We start from the raw sequence: 27982 nt of genomic DNA on the forward strand, positions 1-27982 counted from the left end.
GTTCTCTGCTCTGTGAACTTCTAAGGACAGTTAATTTTTCCTGAATTCCTGTAGACAGTGGGAAGTTCCTATAGCTAGTGTGGAACTGCCTCCATGTAAGTGCCACGGACAACTGGTACTTTTTGCATACCCTGTGTGAAGCAGCCATGTACCACAGGACATTCTTTTACAAGTCATCAAAATGTTAGGATGGTGTCTTAGTTAAGTTTCTGCTGCTGTGGTAAAGCACTATGAGCAAAAGCAACTCAGTGATGAAAGGGTTTATTTCACCTTACATAGATCACTAAGTCCATCTGAAGTGAAGCCAGGGCAGAACTGAAGCAGAAGCCATAATGGCTTTATCTCCATGGTTTGCTCAGCCTGCTTCCTTATACGCCCTAGGACCACCATCTTAGGGGTGGCACCCACCCACAATGGGTTGGAGCCTCCCATATCGGTCACTAATTAATTAAGACAGTATCCCATAGACTTTCCTACAGGACAATCTTACGGAAGCAATTGAAGTTCACTCCATCTCAAGACTCTAAGCCTGTGTCAATGTGACATAAAAACTAGCCAACACTGACAGTATGACGAGCTACGATAGAACAGACGCGTTTTCCTTGCTACTACAGTCTTGAGCGTCCATCACAGGCAAGAGAAACATTCCTCAGAGCCGGTATAAATCGTTCTCCATTATCCTTTGGTCCAAGGGAAACCTGATCCAAGGGAAGAGTGAAGCTATGGGAAGAAATTCACACCTGGTGTAAACATCTGGGCAACAACCTTCCACGGCCCAGAGGGTATGCGGCACACGGTCTCCTCCTCACCTCCAGTGTGACACCCACCCCAAGATCTTTACAAATCTTTCTTCTGGTGTGAACAATCATAGGGCTGTTCGTTTGCCTACGGGAATGGAGTGTGAGACCCCAGGAAGCGCTGCATTTCCCCATCCTATGCCTCACCCCAAGTTTGAAGAAGGGTGGGTGCTATCAGAAGAGTGCGCCGTCCTAAAATCAATGTCTTGGAGTTGGCTTGGGGGCCCCAGACCACGCGCGTTGCCTACACCGCAGTGCATGCTACCCCACCACCGCAGGTCCTCTCCTCTCTCCTGGTGGCAACAGGGCTTTCCGCGGGGCCGCGCCAGAGTTTTTGAGACTGTTGATTGGTCGTAGTCCGGCCACCCGACAGCCAATCACGCAGAGGAAAGGTGACATCACTAGTTCTTCTCCCATCCCCCCCCCCCCCCAACCCCAAACTTCTCTACTCTGGCTACCAGCACCAACAACCTCGTGGGGGAGGGGTAAGAGAGTAGAACCGGTGAGGTCATTGCGCCGCCCCAGCCGTTGCTGATTGGCTGCGGGACTCGAGGGTGTCGGTTGGCTGCTCCTCGCACCTCCCCCTCGTGCCGCTACCGCTGCCACTGCGAGGAGCCACTGGCGACGCCAGAGCCGGGAATCCGGGTGAGTCGGGGCCCTGGGTCTAAGATGTTCCCGGTGTCCAGCGAGACTCAGGAGGAACTGCCCTTTCAGACTTTTTCTCCTCGCCTGGGTTCTTTGGTGCTCCAGGCACTCTGTCACATGGGAGTTGTAGTCTGCCTTATGTTGTCGACTACGGGCCGGATACAGGAGAAGACTACTATTCCCAGCAGGAACTGCGATCAGCTGGTCAACAAACGCTCGGGCCACGCCTCCCGAGCTTGCTCATTGGACGACATGCCCTTTAGCCCCTCCTCCCATCATTTCATTGGCTACTGTCCTTCGCAGGGGCTGTGTTCCTGCCTAAGGTGCATGGTGATTGGGTACTGTATTTGTCACTCGGCACAGAAATAGTCTGTTAATTGGTTAATGCAGGTGTCCATCACTTGTTGTAAGGTAGGGGGTCTAGGCATATCAGGCAGTCGTAGGCTTAGGTTGGTGTCGGTCCCGGAGGGAGGCCGGTCTTGGAATTTGGCCCCGCCTCTTAGCGCTGCCGGAAGGGCACGATTGGTCGCAGCGAGTGTCGCTCGTGGCCGATAGGCGGAGCCGACTAGACTGCGAATATCTATTGGTCTAGGTTGGCGCCGGTCAGCGGGGTTGTGGCCGCCAATTGGCTGGTTGCTCCAGCTGTTGCAGGTCCATTCACCATTTTGTGTGTTGGAGTAAAAAAAAAAGGGAGAATCGAGAGGGAGAGCCGGAGGGGGGGCGGGGAGGGACCGGACCGGACTGAGCCGGGGCCACGGCCCCCCGCCCCGAAACCCCGCGGAGCCCGAGGTGAAGGGCGGGGCCAAGGCTGACACAGAGTGGGGGGTGGAGGGGAGCTGGAGGCCGAGAGGGGACAGGTGGCAGGGACGGGAAGGGGGTACAGGGCAAAAGAGGTGGGCGGAATGATGTGGGAAGGGGAGGCAGAGTGGAGGAAGTGGTGGGAAGGGGGGAGTGGCAGAAAAGGAGTGACTGGGGGAAGAGGGTAGTGGGCAGAGTACTGGGAACAGGAAAGGAGGGGGGATAGGACAGGACCAGATGAGGGCGACGGGGAGGAAAGGGATCGAGTTTGAAGGGGGTGATGAAGAGAGGCGATGGGCAGAGGTGTCAGATTTGGAGGTCTAGAGATGGCTGACCGGAGAGTGACGGGGAGGAATAGGTGGTAGAAATAAATGGGGTGACCAGCAGGGGGTAACAGGAGGGGGCCTAGGATCTGAGGAGAGAGGTAGAGGAGGTGACAAGATGGGAGAGAGTGCAGAGAAGATGGTGCCAGGAGGGGGAATGGAGAGACCCTAAAGGACATGGGGTGGCCTGGGCTCCAGGAGTCACCTCTCCCTTCTGCGAGAGAGGTGAGGGCCCACAGGACCCTGGGTGGTAGTTAGCTATGGTGGACAGGAAGAGAGTAGGCCCCAAGAAAGAGAGGTTTGGCTCCGGGTAAAGAGACCGACCAGTTCAGACAGCAGGGTTAGGGGATGTCAGATGGTGTGCTTGTAGGTCCTGGGTGGGGTATACAGGTTTATGTTTGGGCAGGGTTGGTACCACATCTCAGGCTCCAGAATGGTGCCCTAGCAGGTCAGTGGGGAGATGGCAGTGGAGTCTGCCTAACTCCAGAGCACTTTGGGTGCCAATCTCAGGCCCTGCAGAATCTGCCTGTGAAAACCGGGATTGTCCCGCAGGAAGAGAAAGCCCCAAGTTGGAGAGCATGAGATCTGGGATTGCTGGTAGACTGGAGACTGTCCGAGGGGCCTCTGGCTGTGTGTGACTTCTGGGAGCATCTAGGACAGTTGAACTCATTTTTGGCCTTTCAAGTTTTCCAAGTCACTTCAGAGTAAAGTTTTGGGGGTTTTGTTTTGCTTTTTTTTTTTCCTTTCTTTTCTCAGGGCAGCTCGAAAGGGGGCGGGCAGAATGACTGTTCAGGAAGTGGGTGAGGTTGGCTTGTTGGGCTTGTCCTGCTTTCTTTGACCTCATCCTACTTATCCCCACCTGGAGTTGGAGGGCGTATTTGGGTATTTGGGGACACTGACCAATTCAGACTTACTGCCCAGCCACCCCAGTTTGGGTGAGGATGCATGCAGACCAGAAGTGGGGGCTGGGCTTGCAGGCATCACGCTGGGTGCTGTTGGGGGTAGGGGAAGACTCCCATGTAGTGGACAGAGAAATTCTGGGGTGTGCAGTTCTGTGTCCCACTGTGTGATGACGTGTGCCTGTAGTTGTGCGCGTGCGTGCCTGTGCTCATGTACGGTCCTGTGGCAGTGCTGGTATGAGCTCTTGCCCCAAACGTGCCCCTGCCTGCTCTCTGCCAGGATCGGGGAAGATGGCTGTACCTGGCACCCTGGGATTCAGAGCAGAGTGGGCAACCTTCCCTAGGGACTCTCAGCTGCGTACTCCTTCCCACAATACCTGGCCATGCGTGACTGCCTGGAGGGGTGGAGGGAGGGAAGAGGCTTGCATCTCAGCTGTGTGGCCTCCCTTTCTGTGGCTTGGTGCTTATGTATGCTGGTGTGTGCATTTGCCTGTGTGCTCTCTATGTGGTAAGGGTGAGAGCAAGCATGCCCTGTGGATCATGTGACAGGCAGGCAGCACACAGAAGTGGGTAGGAGCACTGACTCTGGAGCCCTGGAGAGCTGGGGTTCAGACCCCTGAATCTGCTACTTCTTAGGTTGATGATCTTAAGTCACTTTGTCTCTCTGCACCTTGCTTGATAGTAGCACCCATCTCTTAGGGCTGTTGGGAGAGGAAATTAGCATGCTTAGCAGAGGGCTTAGGACAGTGTGAGTGCTCTACAGCGTGAACTCTCAGTGCTCCTCACACTCCTTGGGCCAGTTGGAGCCCGTATGCTCCATGTCCCCCGTGGAGAGAGCAGGGATGCAGATGCTCCCCGAGGAGCCAGGCTGTGTCTGTATGCTTGCCAGAGCTCACATGAGTTAGAGATAGCCTTGTGGGTCATGGAATTCAGACAGTCAACACCGCAAAATAGAAAGTCCCGAGGGACCCTGGGTCTGTGGGTACTCACAGTTGCTTCCGATGATCTCTGCTGCTCTCCTATCTCATAGGTGGATAGACAGACAATGAAGCCAATGAAGAAGGTGTGCCCTAGCCTTGTAGGTTCTGCCAGCGGCAGCAAGTCCCCACCAGCTACCAGGGCCAAGGCTTTGAGACGGCGAGAGGCCGGGGAGGGTGACAAGCCAGAGGAGGAGGAGGAGGAGGCACAGCCACAGGAGCAGACAGGGCCAGAAGAGGCTGAAGAAGGTGAGGAAGAGGAGGCTGAGCGGGACCCTGGAGCTGAGGGGCCACCTACAGAGCTGCAGCCCAATGACCCGACTCCAGGCCTAGCTGAGGACCCCAAGGGGGATGGGGAGGCAGGCCGCTGGGAGCCTTCACTCAGTCGCAAGACAGCCACGTTCAAGTCCCGGGCCCCAAAGAAGAAGTATGTAGAAGAGCATGGTGCCGGAAGCGGTGGCATGGCCGGAGCCCCTGAGGAGCGTGAGCGGACCCCTGAGGATGCCAGTGCCCTGGGTGTACCTCCACGGCCCCCCACTTCCACCCGGTCCTCATCTACCGACACAGCCAGTGAGCACTCAGCTGACCTGGAGGATGAGCCCGCTGAGGCTTGTGGTCCAGGCCCCTGGCCCTCTGGTGGCCCCAGTGGTGCCTATGACCTTCGGCAACTAAGGTCTCAGCGGGTGCTGGCTCGGCGTGGTGATGGCCTCTTCCTGCCGGCTGTGGTGCGCCAGGTGCGCCGTAGCCAGGACCTGGGTGTTCAGTTCCCTGGGGACCGGGCCTTGACTTTCTATGAAGGGGTCTCTGGTGGTGGTGTGGATGTAGTTTTGGATGCCACGCCACCTCCAGGTGCACTGATGGTGGGCACAGCTGTCTGTACCTGTGTAGAGCCTGGTGTGGCTGCCTACCGAGAGGGTGTTGTGGTGGAAGTGGCCACGAAACCGGCTGCCTATAAGGTCCGCCTCAGCCCTGGCCCCAGCTCCCACCCAGGCCCACCAGGCACTCTGCCCCAAGCCCAACAGCCACTGCACCGTGAGCCCGAGGAGGCTGTGTGGGTCACCCGCTCTAGCCTGCGCCTGCTTCGCCCGCCCTGGGAACCTGAGGCCTTGCTGAGGAAGCTCCCTGCGGGCCCAGAGGAAGAGCAGGCTGAGCCTGGGGTCACTTTGCCTCCTTGCCCTTCTTCCTTGGAGTCCAAGCAGCCTGAGGATGCTGAGGTCTCCAATATCAGCTTTGGTAGCAACCTGGGGACTCATTGTGCAGAGGGTGAGGAGAAACACCCTCCAGCCCTGGGCACCCCAGTCCTGCTCCCACTGCCTCCACCCCAGCTCCTGTCACCGCCCCCGAAGTCCCCGGCCTTTGCTGGCCCTGGTCGCCCTGGTGAGCAGCCTTCGCCCTGCCAGGAAGGAAGCCAGGGTGGCAGCCGGAGCAGCAGCGTGGCCTCCCTGGAGAAGGGAGCTGCACCATCAGCCCGCGCTCGCACGCCATTGACAGCTGCTCAGCAGAAGTACAAGAAGGGCGATGTGGTCTGCACGCCCAACGGCATCCGAAAGAAGTTCAACGGGAAGCAGTGGCGGCGGCTCTGCTCTCGGGATGGCTGCATGAAGGAGTCCCAGCGGCGCGGCTACTGCTCACGCCACCTTTCCATGAGAACCAAAGAGATGGAGGGCCTGGCAGACAGTGGGCCCGGTGGGACGGGGCGGTCTGCTGGTGTGGCAGCCCGTGAAGGAAGCACTGAGTTTGACTGGGGTGATGAGACTTCGAGGGACAGTGAGGCCAGCAGTGTGGCGGCCCGGGGAGACTCTCGCCCACGCCTGGTCGCGCCTGCCGACCTGTCACGCTTTGAGTTTGACGAGTGTGAGGCGGCCGTGATGCTGGTGTCATTGGGCAGCTCCCGGTCAGGCACACCTTCCTTCTCACCGGTCTCTACACAGTCACCCTTCTCGCCAGCTCCGTCACCCTCACCCTCACCCCTCTTCGGCTTTCGCCCTGCCAACTTCAGCCCCATAAATGCCTCACCTGTCATCCAACGCACTGCTGTTCGTAGCCGCCACCTGAGCGCCAGCACCCCTAAGGCAGGTGTGCTGACACCTCCAGACCTGGGCCCCCATCCGCCGCCACCTGCCCCCCGAGAGCGCCATTCCTCCGGCATCCTACCCACCTTCCAGACCAACCTAACCTTTACTGTGCCCATTAGCCCTGGGCGAAGGAAGACGGAACTGTTACCCCACCCAGGGACACTGGGGGCCTCTGGGGCAGGAGGTGGAGGAGCGGCCCCAGACTTCCCCAAGAGTGACAGCCTGGACTCTGGAGTGGACTCGGTGTCCCATACACCTGCCCCCTCCACACCGGCTGGCTTCCGGGCTGTCTCGCCTGCTGTGCCCTTCTCTCGCTCCCGACAGCCGTCACCATTGCTGCTGCTGCCCCCACCTGCTGGACTTACCTCGGACCCAGGGCCTTCTGTGCGAAGGGTGCCTGCCGTGCAGCGGGACTCACCCGTCATTGTCCGCAACCCTGACGTGCCACTGCCCTCCAAATTCCCTGGAGAGGTGGGCACTGCCGGTGAGGCACGGGCCGGGGGACCTGGGCGGGGTTGCCGTGAGACCCCAGTGCCCCCTGGGGTGGCCAGCGGGAAACCTGGCCTGCCTCCACCTCTGCCTGCCCCCGTGCCCATCACTGTGCCTCCAGCCGCACCGACTGCTGTGGCCCAGCCGATGCCCACCTTGGGCCTGGCGTCTTCACCCTTCCAGCCCGTGGCCTTTCACCCTTCACCTGCTGCCCTGTTGCCAGTTCTAGTGCCCAGCAGCTATCCCAGCCACCCTGCCCCCAAGAAGGAGGTCATCATGGGCAGGCCCGGAACAGGTAAGAGGGTAGGTGGCTGGGCTACCATCTGAGCTGGGATTTCAAGAGTGATGAGCCGCCTGTCCCAGGATGGCTGTGGGGGAGGTTGGTCTGCTCCCTGCACAGATGCAGTAGGGGCTCACATGCCAAGCAGAGGACTTTTCAGACTTGGTGTGCCATTATCAGAGGCTGCTTGTTAGGGACCATCATCAAGGCGCTCCCGAGAATGCACTCCCCAAGTCAGGCCTTTGTGGGGCTGAGGGAGGGACAAAGTGATAGTCATGATGACATCTCCTGGGCCTTGGAGGACTGGGCCTCCAAGAAGATAAGCATTATGCACGGTTATCTCGCCATGTTTCACGCCCAGCCCATAACACAGCACTCACCACATACACCCTGTGCTAACCCATTTCTGATGCTAGCTCATTTTTGTCTTTGTATCCCTGATAGGTGGGTGCAAGGAATGTGCTTGCTTAGAAGAAACTGAGGCCAAATTAGTGATGTTACATTATCAAGGCAGGCTGGCTGTGGTGCTTAGTAAAAGAAGAGAAGACAGATGAGACAGGGTTTCTCTGTGTAGCCCGCTCCTGGAACTCGCTCTGTAGAATAGGCCGGCCTCGAACTCACGGATCTGCCTGCTTCTGCTTCCCAAATGCTGGGATTAAAGGTGTGCGCCCCCCATCCCCCAATAAGACAGAGAAGACTCTTAACAGGCCCTTTTCTAGTATGTGGAAGGCCAGGATTGGAAGGTGGGTACTGGGCACTCCTCCAGCTGTGAATCTAGCTAGCCTGGCTATCTTGAGAACAGGGTGTAGTAGACAGCTGTCTGTAAACAGTGACAGTCTAAGTGGTTGGGGATTGGTGGTCAGTATTCTGGAAGCCATGCAAGTCTTGAGAAGATGTTTATCCAGCTGGAAAAAGTCAGGAAGGGCTTGGAGAAAGGGCCAGAGGCCTGTGAACGGTGACGCCACAATGGGATATAGATGGATCAGGCTAAGGCAGGTAGACAGGGGAGAGTGTGCAAAGGCATTGAGGTAGAAGCAGATAATCAGAAAGCTAGAGACTGTAAAATTAAGGGCCCTGGAAAGTAGGGGATTATTGGGATGTGCAGCTGAATTGGTGAGCAGAGTCAGACCTCAGAGGGTCATTTTTATCCTGGGGACAGAGGGGAGTCATTGAAGGCTTTGAGGAGATATGATCATTGCTGCACTGTGGAGGGTGAGTTCAAGCCCTGAGGCCAGAGGAGATCATAAAGGCAGGAGTCTGGTTTGTGGATGTGGGTAGCAGTTGCTGTGGCTTGGGCTTGGGGAGGAGCCTCTTTACAAAGGAGCCAGGCCTTGCCCTTAACAAAGCACCAGCCTCGGCCTGCCTCAGAGCCAGGGCACGGGGACACAGGCTGTGTCTGTCTGAGGTTGTGAGCTGCATGCTTCACTCTTCTCTCCTGCACATTTTGTAGTCGTTACAGAAGCTGACCCATGGATCACCATTTCAGAAGTAGGCACAGCAGGAATTTCTGTTTAGGCAGATCTATAAACTACAGGTGAAGGTCCCCAGCGACCCTCTTGAGTCCCTGTTTCTTACATGCCCACGGCCCCCATTGCCGAGCTGTATGTCTCTTGGCACAGACACGTACTCCAGTGCTGGGTGGGCAGGGTTGGCATCACTGCAGGTAATGCTGAGGCCCACCAGGACAGGCTTAGGAGGGGCTCTTGTCCTATCCAGATGAGGGAAACTGAGGCCTTGACCAAAAGAAGGTCCTGCTGTCCCCTAACAGGGAAGGCACAACTTTGCCAGATCTTCCAGCTTCCAGATCATAAGACTCACTACCAAGAGCTCTGGTGGGAAGGGCTTAGTGGGCACCAGCACTGCTATACTTGGCATGCCATGCATGAGCCCTGGTGAGTGTTCACTCAGAGTCCTCACAGCGTCCTGGGAAGTCAGCATGATGATTCCCATTAGATGCCTGAGGGGCCTGCCTGCCGCTCAGAGAGTCTGTAAGTCACTTACCTAAGGTCACCAAGCTAAGAAGAGAGAGGGCTGGGATTTGAACACACGCTAACTATCTGGCTCCAGATACCAGGCATTTGAGTACTACCAGTGTAATGATGATGATTAAAACAACCCTTTATTGAGCATATACTATGTGCCTAGCCCCAGGCTTGGGGCCATTTCATCAAATCCACCTGATGGTAGGAAACAAGGATTCCCAGCTCTGTTGTCCAGATGTAGAACCAAGGTTCAGGAAAGGGAGGCCCTTTGCTGGAGGCCACCTGGTTGTCAGAACTTGTTTAGCGCCTGTCCTGGCAGTTCTGAACAGTGACTCCCTGACTACACCCATACTGTGGTATCTGGGCTGCCCTCAGGGCTGCAGGCAACCAGCCTTTCATTCTTCTCCCAGAGGCCTCCCTAGCCTTTGGAAGGCAGGTGCCTGGGGGGGCCTACTGTCTCTAAAGTTCAAGTAGGGCAAACTGTCTAGTGGCATAATAGGGTCACAGTCCTGGCCCCTTTTGCTCTTCCATGTCAGGGCCTGACCCTCTATCAGAGGGTAGCAGGTGTGAGGGGGTGGGCCAGGGCAGCCTGCCTGCTCCTGCCCCCTCCCCAGGCATTTGCTTCCTCTGGGGGACATGCTGGGGCAGGCTGCCGGCATTCTCTGCATTCTGCTCATGGCATGGCCAGCCAGCTGCCATTGCCACCTCCCTTTGACTCTTCCCGCCTGTTCCCCAGGAAAAGGAGCCCCCCCCCCCCAACCTGTAGTCCCTGCCCAGGAGGCCAGATGTCTCAGTCCCACTCCTGGCATGGTCTCCTTCCCAGCCCCCAGCCTCCTGCCTGGCTTTGCAGTGTGGACACTCACTTCAGCGCCTGGCTCTCTGCAGTTGTCTTCTCGGGGCTTGTATCCCTCTTCCAACCACTGTGTATCCATCTTTCCCCTGGGCTCCAGGTGCTTTTCTCTTCTCTCTTCCTGGGTCTTTATTGCGTTTTCTAGACCTCTGACCTCTGCCTGTCTGTCTGTCTGTCTGAGGACTGGCTAGGTACACCTTCATGGTTTTGTCGATACTTGGGCTTCAGCCTAGCTTGTCAAGCTTCCAGCCTAGCTTCCAATCTTGGCTCCCAATCTAGGGGGTCCTGTGTCTGCCTAGGCCTCCCCTGGCCCTCCCTTTCCTAGCCTTTCATTGACCTTCACCTTTCTTGTATATTTTGTTGTTGGTGGTGGTTTTTTGAGACAAGGTTTTCTATAGCCCTCGTTGGCCCTTGAGCCCTTCCTTCTGCGTTCATCTCCTGGGGTGACAAGCATGGACACTGTACATGGCACTGGGGATCAGATCCAGAGGTTTTTGCATACTTTTTCCTTTGGAGACTAGGTCTCATTTTGTAGGCCAGACTGACCTTGAACTTAGGGCAGTCCTCCAGTTTCAGACTCCCCAGTGCTGGGATTACAGATGTGTGCTGCCACAGCTCACATTGTTTAGATCCTCTTGCTGCCTTTGCCCATATTCTGTGTATGTCAGAGTCTCTGTGTTTTTTTTTTTAAATGTTCATTTACTTATTTTGAGAGAGAGAGAGAGAGAGAGAGAGAGAGAGAGAGAGAGAGAGAGAATGTGCATGTATGTATGCCTGAATGTGCCACTGTGAATTTGTGAAAGTCAGAGGACAACTTGTGATTATCATGTGGATTGTGGGACTTGAACTGAGGTAGTGAGGCTTGGCAGCAAGCTACTTACCTGCTCCCTCATCTCACTAGTCCAGGTTCTTTATCTTTTCAAACCAGTGGGCATTTGCCAAACACCAAGTCCTCCCCCCCCTCCTTTAAATTATTAGTGTGAGGGAGCCAGAAGACAGATTGTAGAGTCAGTTCTCTCCTTGCACCTTGACATAAGTTCTGGGAACTTAATTCAGGTTGCTGGTACAGCAGAAGCCTTTGTCCAGGCCTGGGAGCTCTTTCTTGGTCCCTTACAAATTAGCTGTCCATTTTTGCCCTGAAACCTGCTGAGAAGTGTTGGTGTCGAGCTTGTACATCCACCCACCATACACCTGTTCCCCACTGGCAGGAAGAGGAGGCTACATGGGCCAACCCAGGAGATCCGGGTAGAGGGGGTGGCAGGAAAGCAGGTCCCATGCCCACCCACCCACCTGCTAGAGGGCATGACCCCAAGCACCTCCACCCCAGTCTTCCAGAGCACACATTTGGTGCCAGCTCGATACTGAGCAGCATTTCATTATGCCATGAGCTGTGGGAAAAAAATGAAGCCTAGAGAGGGGCTGAAGGGGGTTGAACCTGGGTCAGCCAGACTCCCAAAGTCAGGTTCTTCCCACTGCAATGTCCACTTTCTCTCCAACACTGAACTGGTATCGATTCCAGTAAGAGGTAGCTCTTTCTGCCAGGTGCAGGGCTGATCCGTCCTGGGGTAAGTGAGTGGGAAAGGCAGATGCTCCGGGATAGGACAAGGGAGAGCCAAGAGAGTTATTTCATCTGAGGAAGCTGGAGGCCAGGGACAACTCTGGTTCTTGTGGGCTTGAGAAGGAAGTTTAGGTAGGGTTTTCATTAGAGGTAACATATGAAGTCTGAGGAGTAAACGGAGTTCAGGGGCGTGAAAGAAAGTGTGAAGGTGCATGAACTTTCGGCTGTCTAGAGCTGGAGATGTCACTAGACTCCAGACTTGGAGGAGAAGCCTACCCAGGTCGGGCTTGAGACCAAGGCTGAGAAGCTAGGGCAAGTGAACAGCCTAGAAACGGTTTAGAGCAGAGAGGGGAGGTTGGCTCTCAGTGTCAGAGGTCAGCAGATTATCCGAGAGAGGAAGAATCATGGGAAGAGCGTTACTTGGGGGAGACGATAAGAGAAGGAAGAACTTTCCTGAGCCTGTGGGAGTCTTCATACGAGACCCCCAATTCTCTCCAAGCTTAACAGCCTCTAGCACCGGTTACTTAGAGGGGTCAGGCTGCCTCCTCGTGGCAGCTGGCGGCAGGGCAGTAGACGTACGCATGCGCAGCGGGGGGGGGGGCGGGGGAGGGGGGGAGGGCCTGCATCCCGGAGACCCTGGCGCCCGGGCATTAATGGCTCCATTAGTGGCCGGGAGGGAGGCGCATTAGCAGCGGCGGCGGCGTCTGGCTCCCATTACCACCGGCGGCAGCGGCTGCACCGCAGGCGGCTGGACCCTAGCCCGGTGCGCCGCCTCCTCCGCCCGCACTTGGTCCCTGGTTCCCGCTCCACATGAGGGCGCGGGTAGGAAACCCGGGTCTCTCTTTTTCGGCTGAAACACTAGAGTCGCAGGGTTGGGTTCAGATGTCGGCTGTGTCACCTCCTGAATGCAAGATGTCTCTCCCCCGCCACCTCAGCCTGTTGCTTGAGAAAAAGACAGGAAAACGGTGCACCTGGGGCTTTGTGGACACAGACAGGCCGCGCCCTACCCCATCCGCACCTGTGGGTGCGTGTTCCCGCGCACTCTTGGGGGTAGATTACCACCCCCACAACCAAGGCGGCGGGGCTCAGTCCTTTCTATTGGTTACTGTTGCACCTTCCGACCGCCGATTGGCAGAGCACCCCCCCCCCTTTTCTGTGTAGTTAACCCCTGCGAGGCCAGGTCCTCCGGCTGGGTGATCCTTCCCCCCCCACCCATCCCAGACAGACTGGGTGCCAGCTGGCCCGCGCCCCGTCGCGGCCCGCGTGGGTGTCAGGCCGGTCGGGCACCCGCCTGCCTTCCAAGCACAAAGCGGCTTTGTAGGGCCTGCCGGGGACTGGCTGGGGGCCAGGAGGCTAGTGGAAAATCTCGTGAGCGCTGAGAGAGGAGGGGAACGCAGGGCGGCGCCCCCTCCTCCGCCGGGCGGTGGCGCCTCCCTCAGCTCGAGCGGACCTGCCCGGGAGCCTGCACACAACCACTCACTTCCCGCCCTCGCACCTTTCCACCCCCAAGCCCCCATCCAGCTTTCCACCTGCATCCTGCTCTTCTCCCAATCCCTGGGGAACCCCCCCCCACTTATCCCCTCCCTCTTTTTTCCTTGCTCCCTCTGCCTACCCTACCCTAGCCTGGCTCACACTGACTCACCCTGACGCTATTTTTAGCCCCCCATCCCTGTGGAGCCTTGCCAGCCAAATCCTAGGCTCGTTCCCCAGGCAACCCTGGCCGTCGCTTACGCCTCCTGGGATGGGTGGGTGGGTAGGTGGGTGTGTATGTTGAGAACGGGTGAGGGGAGCTGGGGACACCGGGGTGGTGAGCCGAGCCCGGACCGGGCTGGAGAGCAGGGTAGGGAGCAGTCAAGGGCGGCTGGTGAGGGCGCGGTGCCTCGCGGGCTCAATAAATGGGGCCATGAGTTCCGAGTGAGTCGGCCTGTCCCTTGGTCTGTCAGCATCCCTGGCAGCTTGCCGCAGGCGTCGGGGCAGGCCCTAGCCTGCACCACCCTAGGTGGCTGTTGATGTGTCTGGGCTCTCTGTCCCCAGGCCAGGATGGTGTGTTTTGTTGGGAGCTATGTAGTTTTGGGCTAAAGCTTTTGTGGAGTTTTTGAGGGGTGGTGCTGCGGGTGGCTCCCGTCATAGCCCTCCCTACCCAGTACCTTCCTTGAGTGAAGGATGGCTGTGTACCTCCCCTCAGATAGGGCTGGGGCCCTAGTTTAGGGAAACCCTCAGCCCTTTCCAACTTGGGAGGCCCCGGTTAGGGCTGGGTATGGCTGGAGGGGAAGCTGTGTGGGGATAGGACCTGCTCTTTCCTTTACTCCGAGTCCACCCCCACCCAGGGTTCTTCCACTCGAACAATAGAAGCTAAGTATAGGGCTGGCCCAGTGCCCAGGGCAGGGGGGCCCTTCCCACCCGGATTCCAGCCCCTCCCTGCCAGTCAGGGCCCCCACTTGGTTGTACCCTGCCCTGAAAAGGGCCTCTTCCTAGCCTTTTTCCATGGGCACTGTGTGTTCTGCCAGATGTGCAATCGCCCCAGATGTGAGGCTCTTTCCCTGCTGTGCTGCGCTTGGCTTTTTCTCACCCAACAGTGGTGGGGAAGAGAAGCTTCTCTGAGCTCTGTCCCTGGGCCACCGCACTCGAGTGGGGAAGGGGTTAACTTGCCAGTAGGTGACTCACTCAGACTTACCGTTGGAAAGAGGTGGGGGCAGCAGTGGGGGGTAGTGGGCCACATTGATTTCAGCCTCACATTGCAGTCCCTGGGGCAGTGAGGTAATGGAGGGTCTGAGTCTGGGGCTGCATAAAGGGGGGGGGGGAGTCACCTAATAGTCCCCGTGGTAGTCCCTCCAGGCTGTCGGCCAAGTGTCTGGCCCTCTGGAGGTCAGAGGGTTACAGACCTTCCTGTCCCTTTAGGATCAGGTTGCTGGGTTTTTGCCCTCTCCCGCCTTTAGCTTTGCCGGTGACTGGGGGCAAGCTGAAAAGGAGGGTTGCCTGCTCTTGTTGAAGATCTCCTTTATAGAAGCCCCCCTTGGTCCACCTGACCTGTGTGACTGTTCAGCCTGTCTAGTTGTCAACCCCAGACCCTCTGTGTGTGCCGCTTACCTTCCTGTACTATATTATCATCTCTGATCTTGTTTCTGGGCCTTTTTGGAATTCCCTGTTTGTGTCCACCTTGAGTACTGACAAGAGCACTTGAATTGGAGTCCTGAGTTGTTAAAGCCCTGGCTAATCATGCATAATTTATTCAGTCTCTTTGAACTTCATTTTCTCACTTAAACAATGGGTGTAAGGCTGATCTCCCTCCCTGGGTGGTTGTGAGACTTCTGAAAAAGGTAACACACAAGCTTCCAGCACGTGGTTGCTCCAGTCTCAGTCCCTTTTCTTTCTCCTGGTCCGTTTTCTGGGGGCAAGATGATCCTAGAAGGTGGGCAGTGGTGTGACCCACTGCCTTACACTGTACAAGCTCCAGAGTGGCGAATAGCTTTCTAGAGGGATGATGGTGGGAGGCCACAGGACTCTGGATACTGAAGGAGCCGGTGCCCAGGAGTGTGGGGTTAGTGTCTGCGAGTTGGTGTGGCCGGGCATGGGAGTACTGAATGGGTGCTTAGAAAGCCTGTGTGAGAGTGAGTCTGGGTATAGTGGACAAGCAATGTCTGCTGAGGTTGGCCTAATTCACGTGGGCTGGTGGAAGTATGAGCGTTACTAAGGCATGAGGGTGAGGAATGTGAAGTGATGGCGGGTAGGGAGTTAAAGATCATGTCCTTTTGAGGTGGTAGTACATCTGTGCCAGCAGGTGTGTGGAGTATGACTTCGTGTGTGACAGTATGGGTGTAAGACGTGCGGTGTCCGTAGTGGTGTGTAAGCGATAATGGGTGTGGCATGGAAATTTATCTAGGAGGAGTCTGCACACGCCTGGATGCTTGAGTTAGGGCTCAGGGATGATTTTGCCCAACCCTTCACCTCCCTGCAAGACCCGGCTCGCCAGGTCGGCCACGCCGCGAGTGAGCGTGTTCCTCGCGCGCACTGGACACAGCACGGCACTCCACTTCGGGCCTCTGCAGCGCGGCACCCTGAACCGCCCCCCTGGCTTGCTGCCTTTGCTGCAGTGCGCCCTCCCTGCCACCCTGCTGCGGGCCCGCCCCCGGCCGGCTTGGAGCCAACCGTAGTCCACCCCGCCCCGCCCTTATTTGCATATGACTGACGTTCCCCCGGGGCGGCCAATGGGGGTGGGCGCGGTGGGGCCTGACCCGCGCGCGGCGTCAGCAGCCAATGGGCTCAAGCGCAGGGGGCCGGGCTTGCGCGGAAGGCCGCGGGGGAAGCGGGGAAGGGGCGGGGGGAAGGCGCGGCGGGGGGAGGGGAGCGCGTAGTAGTGGCGGGGCGGGGAGGCGGCGGTGGTTCGGCGCGGGGCTCGCTTGGAGCGCACGGACGCAACCACGCTAGTCCGTCTATCCGCCTGGGACCCGAGGTCGACCTGGTGCCCAGCCGCCGGCCCAGGGCCCGGAAAGGCGGGGCGGCGGCGCTGTCTACCGGGCGCGCGGGGCCAGAGCCGTTACCCGCCGGAGCTTCGAGGGAGGGAGGGAGCGAGCCAGCCAGCCAGCGGAGAAGGGAGGGGGCCGCCCCCGCGCACGCGCGCCGCGCCCCGCCCCACCTGCCCCGCCTGCTGGACTCTGCGAGGGAGGAGGGAAAGGGAGGGGGCGGCGCCGATGGCCCCCGAGCCGCGCGCCCCGTGACGGCCCCCGCGCGCGCCGGGGGGCGGGGCGGGGACGACTCGCACTGACCTCCCCCGCCCCCTGGGCGGCGGGAGGCAGGCGGCGCTTTGCGCAGGCGCGTCCGGCGAAGACCCCCGCGTGGGGCGGCCGGAGGGGGCTGCGGGGGGGGGGGCATGCGGCGACGGCCTCCCGCTCCCCCCGGGCCGGAGCGGCGACGGCCAAGGACCGGGCTACGGGCAGAGCGGCGTCGGCCGCTGAGGAGGTGCGAGCCCCTGTCGGGCTCCCGCCGCTCCGGACCATGTACTCGGCCCACAGGCCCCTGATACCCGCGTCCGGCGCGGCCTCTCGTGGCCTCGGCATGTTCGGTCAGTAGCGTCCGGCGCTGGGACTGCAGGGGTCAAGATGTCGGGGTGCTAAGTGCGGAGTCTCGGTTATGGGATGTAGTACCTGCGCGGTTGAGGAAGAGTAAAGGGATGGCAGAGAAAGTTTAGAATCGAGCGGGGCCGAGTGGCTGGTGTTAGGCAGGTGTGAGTGTAGCCGAGCGGTGGGAGTGAGGAGTGGGGTGTACATGGAGACAGGTGTGGTGCTTAAGTGACGGGTGGAACAGATCCGTTGTGATTGGTGGGTAAGGGCTACAGAGTAACAGGCTTTGGAGTCTGGGTTAGAAGAGGAGCAGACCGAGCCCTGCTGGTGGAAGAGGTGGGATGAGGGCAGTGAGGGGCACAGAGTAGTGATCTCAGGACAGGTTTTGTGAGAAGCACCGTTGCTCAGGACAGACTGTGGGTAGCAGTATTTATGGTGTGATTTGTAGGGAGGGCGGGAGAGAGGCACACCTACCTGGAGGGTACTACACTGGCATGAGGGTAGGACCAAAGGACTGCCCCATTGTCTGCTTGGCCTCTCCATTCCCTCCCTGTTTCCAAGAAAGCTAGGAGGTCTTGATGAGAAAGATTTTCGCGGAGATGGAAACACCCTATCCAGGGCCTTGGGGGCTGTCTTGGGGTTGGAGTCCCCAGCTGGCCGTGGAGTGGGGGGCAAGGATGTTGGGAATCTTGAGTGCCTTCCAGTTTTGTTTCCCTGCCTCCCTGTTCCCTCTTTCCTTTAGGGCTCCTTTCCTTTGTCAGTCCCTCAGAATCAGGTCTCGAGGCCAGTTCTTCATATAGTGCTCCCCCAGAGTCGATTTCTGAAGGTATTGGGGTGGGGTCACCTCAGGTCAGGTTGCTCTGGAACAGGGGGAGGCAGGGAATGATGGATATCAGAGATAGGGCGTTTCCCTCCTTCCCTCTCCCCCTGAGCAGGGGCCTCTCTTCTCTGCTGGTTCCACTTCCCCTGGAGCCTGCGGCCTGGCAGTGTGGGGAAGCTCACTGATAGCCTTGCTCCTCAGTCCAGCAGGCGTGGTCCCAGCTCAAGGATCTCACCTACTTTCCCACCCAGCTTTCAGGTGGAGCTGGGCCTGAATGTTGAACCTTCTAAAAACCCCACTGGTGGTGGAATTATCTTCCTGTCTATCACCTCAAGGAAACACCTGGCACTTTAGCTTTCTCTGGGCAGGCTTACAACAGTTCTCTCCTCTGTCCCATTGTCCCTGCCTCTTTTTCTGGGGAGTTTGCCACACCCTCCATCTTTCTGGGCCAGGAGACTGGACACTGGGCATGAGATAAGCCCAGGGGTTCACAGGGAGGGAGGCTTCTGACGGGTGTTGGAGTCTGTTTAGGAGACAAAAGAGGAGAGCCACCTGGACCCCACCCAGGAAGGGCAGGTCTAGCTCTCTGGGGACTGGTTGGGGGGGGGGGGGCGGCAAGGAGGGTGTTCCTCACTGTGGGGCTGTTTGAGATTCCAGGCCCTGGAAATGAGTAGAGACAGAGGGGAAATAGGACCATTAACCTCAGGAATGGAGAAGGGGGAGTGTGAGGCCCAGGTGAAGGGGCTACGACAGACGGCAGAGAGTTGCTGAGAGTGTGATGGCGTGGTTGTGGGGAGGACTGTCCAGCCTCGCAAAGGTCTTAGGACATGAGAGTGGGGAATGGCAGCTGAGAGTGACCTGGTTTGTGGCAGGAGCCAGTTCCTCTGGCTTGGTCCCTGGTGGCAGGGCTGGTGGAGGTTGGGAGGGAGTGGGCCATGAGCACTGTTTCTCTTTCCTGCTTCTGTGTCCTTTAAAAAAAAAGTCTAGAAGCCTTGTAGGGATTTTTTGTGTTGTTTTCCTGACTGATGTCTTACTGACCGACCTAAGAGGCACAGGGTATAGAGACTGGGTGGAGCCACTTCACACAGGTTGGAGATGAGCTTAAGTTGTGGTGGAAGTTAGGGCCAGGCTCTCCTGGCACCCAGCTCACATGGCTCCTTCCTACAGTGTGGACAAATGTGGAACCTCGTTCTGTGGCTGTGTTCCCCTGGCACTCTTTGGTCCCCTTTCTGGCACCCAGCCAGCCAGACCCCTCTGTCCAGCCTAGTGAGGCCCAGCAACCTGCCAGCCACCCTGTGGCCTCCAACCAGAGCAAAGGTACGGGGTAGGGACTATGGGAAGGCTTGGGGATGGGGGTCCAGGTAGCCCAGGAGCCCGCTGATCGACTGTTCTGTTCCTAGAACCTGCTGAATCAGCTGCTGTTGCTCATGAGCAGTCACCAGGAGGGGCAGGGAGTGCTGACCCTGGGCGGCCCCCTGGAGCCACATGCCCTGAGAGCCCAGGGCCTGGACCTCCACTCACTTTGGGGGGTGTGGATCCTGGTAAAAGTCTTCCCCCCGCTACTGAGGAGGAGGCCCCTGGCCCCCCAGGAGAGCCTCGGCTGGACAGCGAGACAGAGAGTGACCATGATGATGCGTGAGTCCTCGGGGCCTGGCGTAGGCTAGGGAGCTGGGGGTTGCAGAATCAAACACATGCTCTTCACTGTCCCTCATGCTCCCCACAGCTTCCTCTCCATCATGTCTCCTGAGATTCAGCTGCCTCTGCCACCCGGAAAGCGCCGGACCCAGTCCCTGAGTGCCCTGCCCAAGGAACGAGACTCATCTTCTGAGAAGGATGGACGAAGTCCTAACAAGGTGTTTCCCTTATACCTGAGCTTTCCTCCCCCCGGGACCCCAAGCCTGTGTCCCAGTCCTAACTGTCCTCTGGGCTCTGTTACTGGCAGCGGGAGAAGGATCACATCCGTCGGCCCATGAATGCCTTCATGATCTTCAGCAAGCGGCACCGGGCCTTGGTCCACCAGCGGCACCCCAACCAGGATAACCGGACCGTCAGCAAGATCCTGGGAGAGTGGTGGTATGCCCTGGGGCCCAAGGAGAAGCAGAAATACCACGATCTGGCCTTCCAGGTAATTCTTCCTCTCCTTGGCTCTTCCCAGTGTTCTCTGGTGGGGTGGTGAGTGAAGGGTCGCCCTGCCCTTTCCTGCCAGGTGAAAGAGGCCCACTTCAAGGCCCACCCAGATTGGAAGTGGTGCAACAAGGACCGAAAGAAGTCCAGCTCAGAGGCCAAGCCCACGAGCCTGGGGCTGGCAGGAGGGCACAAGGAGACGCGGGAACGGAGCATGTCGGAGACGGGAACTGCTGCTGCCCCTGGGGGTTAGTCAGCTCCTTGGCTCTCCCCCTGCCACCTCTCCCTGAGGGCTGCCAGCCTTCCCCTTGCTTGCTCAACCCCTGCCTGAGCAACTTGTCTCCTTCGTTGCTTTTGAGGACTCGTCCACAAAGGAACTGGCAGTTATTTTACCTGAAGGAGCCAGGGAAATGCAGAAAAGAGACCCAAGTACAAATCATTGCCTACTACTATTTATTGAGCATTTACTACATGCCCAAAAATCAGATCCCTTTTCCAGATGAGGATATAGACTCAGAGATGCCAAGTTACTTTATTAAAGTCCTAGGCTAATAAGTGCCACAACCAAGACTGAAACCCTAGCTTGGTTGGCTCCCCGAAACCATAGTTGGAACCACTGTCACTCTGTATGCCCTGGATTGGTTGCCTCCAGGAGTTCTGGGGTACTTTTGGGGGTACAATGCTGTGGATATGGCCTTCCATGAGAGTGGGGAATCTTATTGCTTCTCTCATAGGAACACTAAGGCTCAGAAAGGCCAGTGGTTAACTAACCAGCCCAAACCTCATGGACCAGTGACGAGGTTCGCTCACTGAGAATGTCTGCTTCCAGGAATGGGCTTGTCCCAGGGGACAGAAACTTCAGGAAAGAGATGTTGGGCTGGAGACTGGTGTTTTATCTCTACCAAGTGGCTCAGGGTCTCCAGCCTGTTTCTGCCCAGGACCTAGACACATCTGTGGAAAGTTGGGCCAGTCCAGGTGCTGGTGGGAGGCTTCCTGACTCTGACAGCCCTAACAACTTGTGCTTTACAGTGTCTTCTGAGCTCCTGTCCGTTGCAGCCCAGACACTCCTGACCTCGGACACCAAGCCTCCAGGGAGTGGCCCCTGTGGAACAGAACGGCTGCACACGGTTGGGGGACCTGGTTCGGCCCGTCCTAGAGCCTTCTCCCACAGCGGAGTGCACAGTCTTGATGCTGGGGAAGTCGACAGCCAGGCACTACAAGAACTGACCCAGGTTTGAGGCACAGGTCACCAGGGAGGTAGGGTAGGAGGGCTGTGTGAGGCAGCAGACCCAACTAAACCCTCCCTGCCACCTGTCCCACAGATGGTGTCTGGCCCCACGTCGTACTCCGGCCCAAAGCCTTCCCCCCAGTATGGCGCTCCAGGATCTTTTGCAGCTCCTGGTGAAGGAGGTACCTTGGCCACTAGTGGGCGGCCCCCACTGTTGCCCTCTCGAGCCTCTCGTTCCCAGCGTGCTGCCAGTGAGGACATGACCAGTGATGAGGAACGTATGGTCATCTGTGAGGAAGAAGGGGATGATGATGTCATTGGTGAGTAGGGCAGGTTTATAGTCCTGGTGGGGCCTTGCATCAAAGGCTCCTTCAGCCTGTTCTTTTCCATGTTTGTTTGTGGCTGTAGATCGTCAATTCTGCTTTGGCCAAGGAAGCTGGCAGCCATGCAGGAAACCCAAGGACATGGGTGTCATTAGCAGAGCACTAGGTGCTCTTCCCAGTGTATGTTTCCAGTGCTGCTCTGGTTAGATGCACATAGCCCTGGGCCCAGGACTATCCTCCAGGGCCCTCTCTGTCCCGCCCTGCTGCTGCCATGGTCACCATCTCCTCACTAGTCTGCTTGGCACAGAGCTGAAGTCAGAACTCAGATTCTGTTCCAGGCTATTTCCTCCTGGGTAGTTCTGTACTCATTCCCTTCCCCACACTGTTCCTGTTCCCTCAGCTGATGACAGTTTCGGCACCACTGACATTGACCTCAAGTGTAAGGAACGGGTGACTGACAGTGAGAGTGGAGACAGCTCTGGGGAGGACCCGGAGGGCAACAAGGTGAGGCTGGGATGTGACGCTGTCCTGCCACTCTCAGAACACTCCGGATGGTTGACCCAGGGGGAGGACTGGCTCTGAAGACAGCAAGCTTCTTGGCTCGTGGGCAGTTGGGTCACATCCAGAATGAGTTGGCCTTCAGCTGGCAGAGGTGCTTTTGGTTTTCCTGACTTACAAGTAGGCAGGGGCTCCTGGCATAGGGGTCCAGCTGTCTACACTCCCTGAGTTTAAGTTTCTTTTTCCTTAACCCAGGGCTTTGGCCGTAAGGTGTTCTCACCTGTCATCCGCTCCTCTTTTACCCATTGCCGTCCAACCCTGGACCCTGAGCCTCCAGGGCCCCCGGATCCACCTGCAGCCTTCAGCAAAGGCTATGGTCCCACCCCATCTTCCTCCTCCTCGCCTGCTTCCACTTCAGTCTCAACCTCCTTTTCACTGGGCTCTGGGACCTTTAAGACCCAGGAGTCTGGTCAGGGCGGCACAGCAGTCCCACTACGGCCCCCACCTCCTGGAGCTGGGGGTCCAACAACACCTTCCAAAACCACTCGGTTTCTTCCTACGGATCCTGGCACCTTCCGGCGCAAGAGACCCGAAAGTGTTGGTAGCCTGGAGGCCCCAGGCCCCTCAGTCATTGCAGCACCTCCCAGTGTGGGAGGAAACCTTCTGCAGACACTGGTTCTGCCTCCAAGCAAGGAGGAACGGGAGGGCAGTGGTACACGAGTGCCCTCAACCCCGGCCCCATCACTGGCCTATGGGGCCCCAGCAGCCCCTCTGTCCCGCCCTGCTGCCACCATGGTCACCAATGTGGTCCGGCCTGTCAGCAGCACTCCTGTGCCCATTGCCTCTAAGCCCTTTCCCACCTCTGGCCGGGCGGAGGCGTCTTCAAATGACACAGGTGCCAGGACTGAAATGGGCACTGGGTCTCGGGTGCCTGGGGGGTCCCCGTTGGGTGTCAGTTTAGTGTATTCAGATAAAAAGTCAGCAGCCGCCACCTCACCGGCCCCACACTTGGTAGCTGGTCCCCTGCTGGGCACTGTGGGGAAGGCACCTGCTACTGTCACCAACCTGCTGGTGGGTACCCCAGGCTATGGGGCTCCTGCATCGTCTGCTGTTCAGTTTATTGCCCAGGGAGCCCCAGGCAGTGTGACCCCTGCAGGCTCAGGAGCAAGTGCTGGGAGTGGCCCCAATGGGCCAGTACCCCTGGGCATCCTGCAGCCGGGTGCCCTAGGCAAGGCTGGGGGAATCACCCAGGTGCAGTACATCCTGCCCACACTGCCCCAGCAGCTTCAAGTGGCACCGGCCCCACCACCACCCCCTGGGACCAAGGCAGCAGCTCCCAGTGGCCCTGCACCCACCACCAGCATCCGTTTCACTCTCCCTCCGGGCACCTCGACCAACGGAAAGGTCTTGGCTGCCACTGCTCCCACTGCTGGCATCCCTATCCTGCAGTCTGTACCTTCCGCCCCACCCCCTAAAGGTGAGACCTGAGCCGGGTATTTCGAGGATTTGGGGCACTGGCCTGTTGGATTGTCTTGTAACCTTTTGTTGCTTCTTCTAGCCCAGTCAGTTTCTCCTGTCCAGGCCACGCCCTCAGGTGGCTCAGCCCAGCTGCTTCCTGGGAAGGTGCTAGTCCCACTGGCTGCCCCGAGCATGCCAGTTCGAGGGGCAGGGGCTGGCCAGCCACTGCCCCTGGTCAGCTCACCTTTCTCAGTACCTGTCCAAAATGGTGCCCAGCAACCCAGCAAGGTAAGGCACTCTGGTAGTGGCCTCCCCTTGCCTCACTGTTGGGTGTCATCCTTGTATCACCTGTGGCACTGTTTGCCTTTCCCGTTTCCTCTTTTTTCCCTCTGGGACTTAGACTGGTGTTTATCTGAAGCTTGGGGATTAATATTTATTAAGAGTGTGAGAGAAAAACAACAGGGCAAGTGCAGGCTGTAAATCCTGGCAGTTGCTGGGAAGGATGGGGATAGGAATAAGGAAGAGAAAGTCATGCCTTTTGCGTAAGGGTTAGCCAGGGAGGTCTGTAAGCTGATGCAGAAAATGAGTTGGGGCTGGGTATGATGGCACACCCATTTACTTCTAACACTCAGGAGACAGCACATGGACATCTGGGTGAGTTCAAGGCCAGCCTTGTACATAATGAGGCCCAGGCCCACCTGTCTCAAAAAGGGGGCAGGGAAACTGGAGAGCACTTGCTGTTCTTACTTGAGGACCTGGGTTCCCAGCACCATGTTAGTGCACAACCACCCCTAACTCCAGTTCCAGGGGATCAGACGCCCTCCCCTGGCTTCCACAGGCACTGCATGCACACAGTGCGCATGTCCATAAAAGTAATGAGTCTTCAAAGATAGAAGAAGAAAAAAAGCTGGGGATGTCCAGAGAAAGCCCAGAGTGTCTGCGCAAACAGGCTTAGGAGTTTACGCAGTATCCCAAGAGGGAGAGGTGCAAAGGAAACATTGACATTTTAGTTGGAACTGAGGAAAGCAGGCAGGCTTAGCAGTGAGGATTTGTGAGCTGCTGCCTGTTTTTCTTACTGTTTCTGTGCAGCCCACTGGTCTCAGTGCTCAGTATCTCTCTGTACCTGTTCCTTATCTGCATCCTCCTTAGCCTGTAGTCTAGGCCTTAGTCCGCTCTCCTTTGGGATCACATCTCACTCTAGCTTTTGCCCACAGATTATCCAGCTGACCCCTGTGCCTGTGAGCACACCTAGCGGTCTGGTGCCACCCCTGAGCCCAGCCACAATGCCAGGACCCACATCACAGCCTCAGAAGGTCCTGTTGCCCTCTTCCACAAGGTGAGTCCAGTTAAGCCCTTTTCCTGGCTTGCAGGGCAGACAGGGGTGGGGTAGGGCCAGCCCACCTCACTTGACTCCTCCCATTTCCTCTCCTGTGCAGAATCACTTATGTGCAGTCAGCAGGTGGCCACACTCTGCCTCTGGGTACCAGTCCTGCATGCAGTCAGGCTGGAACAGTGACCTCATACGGGCCCACCAGCTCTGTAGCTCTGGGCTTCACATCGTTGGGGCCCAGTGGTCCTGCCTTTGTACAGCCCCTGCTCTCAGGTGAGGGCTGGCCTGGGGACTTGGGGTGGGGTTGCCACAGCTCCAGACCCTGACTTGGTTCCCTGCCTCTTCTGTCTTCCTCCCAGCAGGCCAAGCTCCATTGCTGGCTCCTGGCCAGGTGGGCGTGTCGCCTGTGCCTAGCCCCCAGTTGCCTCCTGCCTGCACAGCCCCTGGAGGCCCTGTCATAACGGCGTTTTACCCTGGCAGCCCTGCACCCACCTCAGCACCCCTGGGCCCACCTTCCCAAGCTCCTCCAAGCCTGGTCTACACTGTGGCCACCAGCACGCCCCCACCTGCTGCTGCCATTCTGCCCAAGGGCCCGGCAGCCTCTGCCACTGCCACTCCAGCCCCCACTAGTCCTTTCTCCAGTACCACAGGTGGGTGTCAGGGAGACGCTGTGGCAGGGTTTGTGCAGGTTGGGGAATTCGGGGAATGGGCTTCAGTGAGGCCTGGCTTAGTAGACGTTCCTTTCCTTACCAGCAGGCTCCATGACCTACAGCTTAGTGGCTCCCAAGGCCCAGCGGCCCAGTCCAAAGGCCCCCCAGAAGGTGAAGGCAGCCATCGCCAGCATTCCCGTGGGGTCTTTTGAATCGGGTGCCACTGGGCGGCCTGGACCTACATCCCGACAGTCTCTGGACTCGGGCGCAGCCCGAGAGCCAGCTGCTCCAGAATCCGAGCTTGATGGGCAGCCCACACCCCCAGTCCCCCCACCTCCCCCAGAGACGTGGCCTCCTGCTGCTCGGAGCAGCCCACCCCTACCCCTGCCTGCTGAGGAGCGACCTGGCACCAAAGGCCCTGAGACTGTAAGTATCTAGCTGGCTATGGATTCCCGTAGTGCTGGTCTGGTTGCTGGCCACTTTTAACTGCTCTTTTCCCTCTGTGAGTCTCCTGCCTATCTGCTGTATCTCATCGTATTTGGTGTCTGCATTCAGGGTCTCCTGGCCTTCGGAGGGAGGCCAAGGGTCTGTCTCATCTTTACTCTCGCCTCATCTTGTTTCTGGCTATTGGCTCATCCTCTGCCCTGCTCCACTCCCTTTTCGAGTCTCGTCTCTAGCCTAAGCTGATCTACTACTTGTGGCAGTACTGAGTGCTGGATTACAGGCAGGAGCCCCCATGACTACATCTAAGCCCAGTGTTCTTGCCTGTCCCCAACCCAGGCCAGCAAATTCCCCAGCTCATCTTCAGACTGGCGAGTCCCTGGGCTGGGCCTGGAGAGTCGTGGGGAGCCTCCCACTCCCCCCAGCCCAGCTCCTGCTCCAGCCACAGTCCCGAGTGGAAGCAGCAGTGGCAGCAGTGAGGGCAGTAGTGGGAGGGCAGCTGGGGAAACACCTGAGCGCAAAGAAGTGACTAGTTCTGGCAAGAAGATGAAGGTGCGGCCCCCACCCCTGAAGAAGACCTTTGACTCTGTGGACAGGTGAGCAGGGCCTGGGGCCGTGGTGGACTACCTAGGGCTGGTGGGAGAAGGGGCTGCTGCAGACAGAGACAAAAAGAGGTGACCCTGCTGGCCCTCCAGCAGGGTCCTGTCAGAAGTGGACTTTGAAGAACGGTTTGCTGAGCTACCCGAGTTTCGGCCAGAGGAGGTGCTGCCTTCACCCACCCTGCAGTCTCTGGCCACCTCGCCTCGGGCCATCCTTGGCTCCTACCGCAAGAAGAGGAAGAATTCCACAGGTAGGCAGCCCTGGCTCCTAAGTAAGTAGGGGACAGGCCAGAGGCCACCTCCACTAAAGCAGAGTCTGCTTGTTTGGCTAGACTTGGACTCGGCGCCTGAGGACCCCACCTCACCCAAGCGCAAGATGAGGAGACGGTCGAGCTGCAGCTCAGAGCCCAACACCCCCAAGAGTGCCAAGTGCGAGGGTGACATCTTCACCTTTGACCGCACAGGTGCCGGTATTTAGGAGACCAAGGGCTTCCAGGAGTGGTGGTGTCGTGAGGGTCGTGGGGCAAGGCTTGGTGGGCACTTGGATGATGGCAGGGAGTACGGGGTCTCCGCTGCAGCCGTGACTGCACTCCTTCCCTTTACCTGGGCAGGTACTGAAACTGAGGATGTGCTAGGAGAGCTGGAGTATGAGAAAGTACCCTACTCGTCACTGCGGCGCACCCTGGACCAACGCCGGGCCCTGGTCATGCAGCTCTTCCAGGATCATGGCTTCTTCCCATCAGGTGAGCAAGTCTTATACTCCTGGGAATCACTCACGGGGACTTGACCGCATCTCTCACCACCTTTCTGTCCCCCAGCCCAGGCCACAGCAGCCTTCCAAGCCCGCTATGCAGACATTTTCCCATCCAAGGTGTGTCTGCAATTGAAGATCCGAGAGGTCCGCCAGAAGATCATGCAGGCGGCCACTCCCACAGAGCAGCCCCCTGGGGCTGAGGCCCCTCTCTCTGGACCACCCCCTACTGGCATGGCTGCTACTCCTGTCCCTACTCCCAGCCCTGCTGGGTGCCCTGACCCCACCTCTCCAGGCTCGGACTCTGGCACTGCCCAAGCTGCCCCGCCACTGCCTCCACCCCCAGAGCCTGGGCCTGGACAGCCTGGCTGGGAGGGGGCTTCCCAACCTTCCCCACCTCCCTCTGGCCCCTCTACAGCTGCCACAGGCAGGTGAGGTGCCCTTGAAAAGATCCCAGGACCCACAGTACCCCCCTCAGGATATGGACAGTATATAGATGGCAGGAATTGGGGGCCAGACAGTGGGATAGTTACCTCCTCCCCAGTAAGCCATTTTGTCCTTTCCAGTTTGGCGTGGGATGTGGCCTGTTCCCCTTGTATATAGTCCCTCCCTGTGCTTGGGGGGGGGGGGCAGCTGAGGGGCACAGACTCCCTCCTCTGAGCTCCCTTCAGAGCTTTTCACTTGTACTTTATGCAGAACAGCTCCTGTGAGGGCTGCAAGCTGGAGGGTAGCATGAGCCTTGGGCCACAGGGAGAGGCCTGTGGAGTAGTGGGGAGTTCATGCATCCCCCCTTTTCCCCCAGAGGGGCTGGACTCAGGTTAGTTTGGGGTGGGGGGGGCTCCTGCACTTTGCCACAGGCATGGGGAGGATTTTCCCCACCCTCTGCCCTCCCAACTTGGGTTGTACTTTCTAAGAAGGTGATTTCCCCCTTCCATTGTCCCCATTCCCAGAACAAAACATGTTGATCATGTGCAATATTTCTTACTGTGCCGAGAAGCCGCAATGACCGAGATTAAAGCTGTTTAACACA

At 58.0% G+C, this 27982-nt stretch overlaps 1 protein-coding gene across 23 annotated transcripts; it reads left to right on the top strand.

Annotated features, from left to right (window-relative positions):
- Positions 1–1294: 1294 nt before the first annotated feature.
- Positions 1295–27982, top strand: Cic (capicua transcriptional repressor). 23 transcript variants are annotated; one of them, XM_042267439.2, is made up of 21 exons: positions 1295–1442; positions 4493–7298; positions 18718–18867; positions 18951–19185; positions 19274–19403; positions 19493–19675; positions 19757–19922; positions 20704–20906; positions 20997–21222; positions 21626–21729; positions 21979–23200; positions 23282–23469; positions 24396–24517; positions 24618–24784; positions 24871–25161; positions 25265–25587; positions 25942–26198; positions 26298–26452; positions 26534–26671; positions 26813–26944; positions 27020–27982. In XM_042267439.2, exons 2-21 carry the CDS (start codon positions 4508–4510, stop codon positions 27385–27387), a joined length of 7551 nt encoding a protein of 2516 aa, XP_042123373.1. In that variant the 5' UTR covers positions 1295–1442; positions 4493–4507; the 3' UTR covers positions 27388–27982. The 23 variants fall into 23 exon arrangements, with proteins under 23 accessions (XP_042123373.1, XP_042123372.1, XP_042123323.1 ...); XM_042267438.2 differs by lacking the exon at positions 1295–1442 and adding an exon at positions 2094–2231; XM_042267389.2 differs by lacking the exon at positions 1295–1442 and adding an exon at positions 2641–2788.

This window comes from Peromyscus maniculatus, chromosome 1 (assembly GCF_049852395.1).
Source record: "Peromyscus maniculatus bairdii isolate BWxNUB_F1_BW_parent chromosome 1, HU_Pman_BW_mat_3.1, whole genome shotgun sequence".
NCBI classification, from domain to species: Eukaryota; Metazoa; Chordata; class Mammalia; order Rodentia; family Cricetidae; genus Peromyscus; species Peromyscus maniculatus.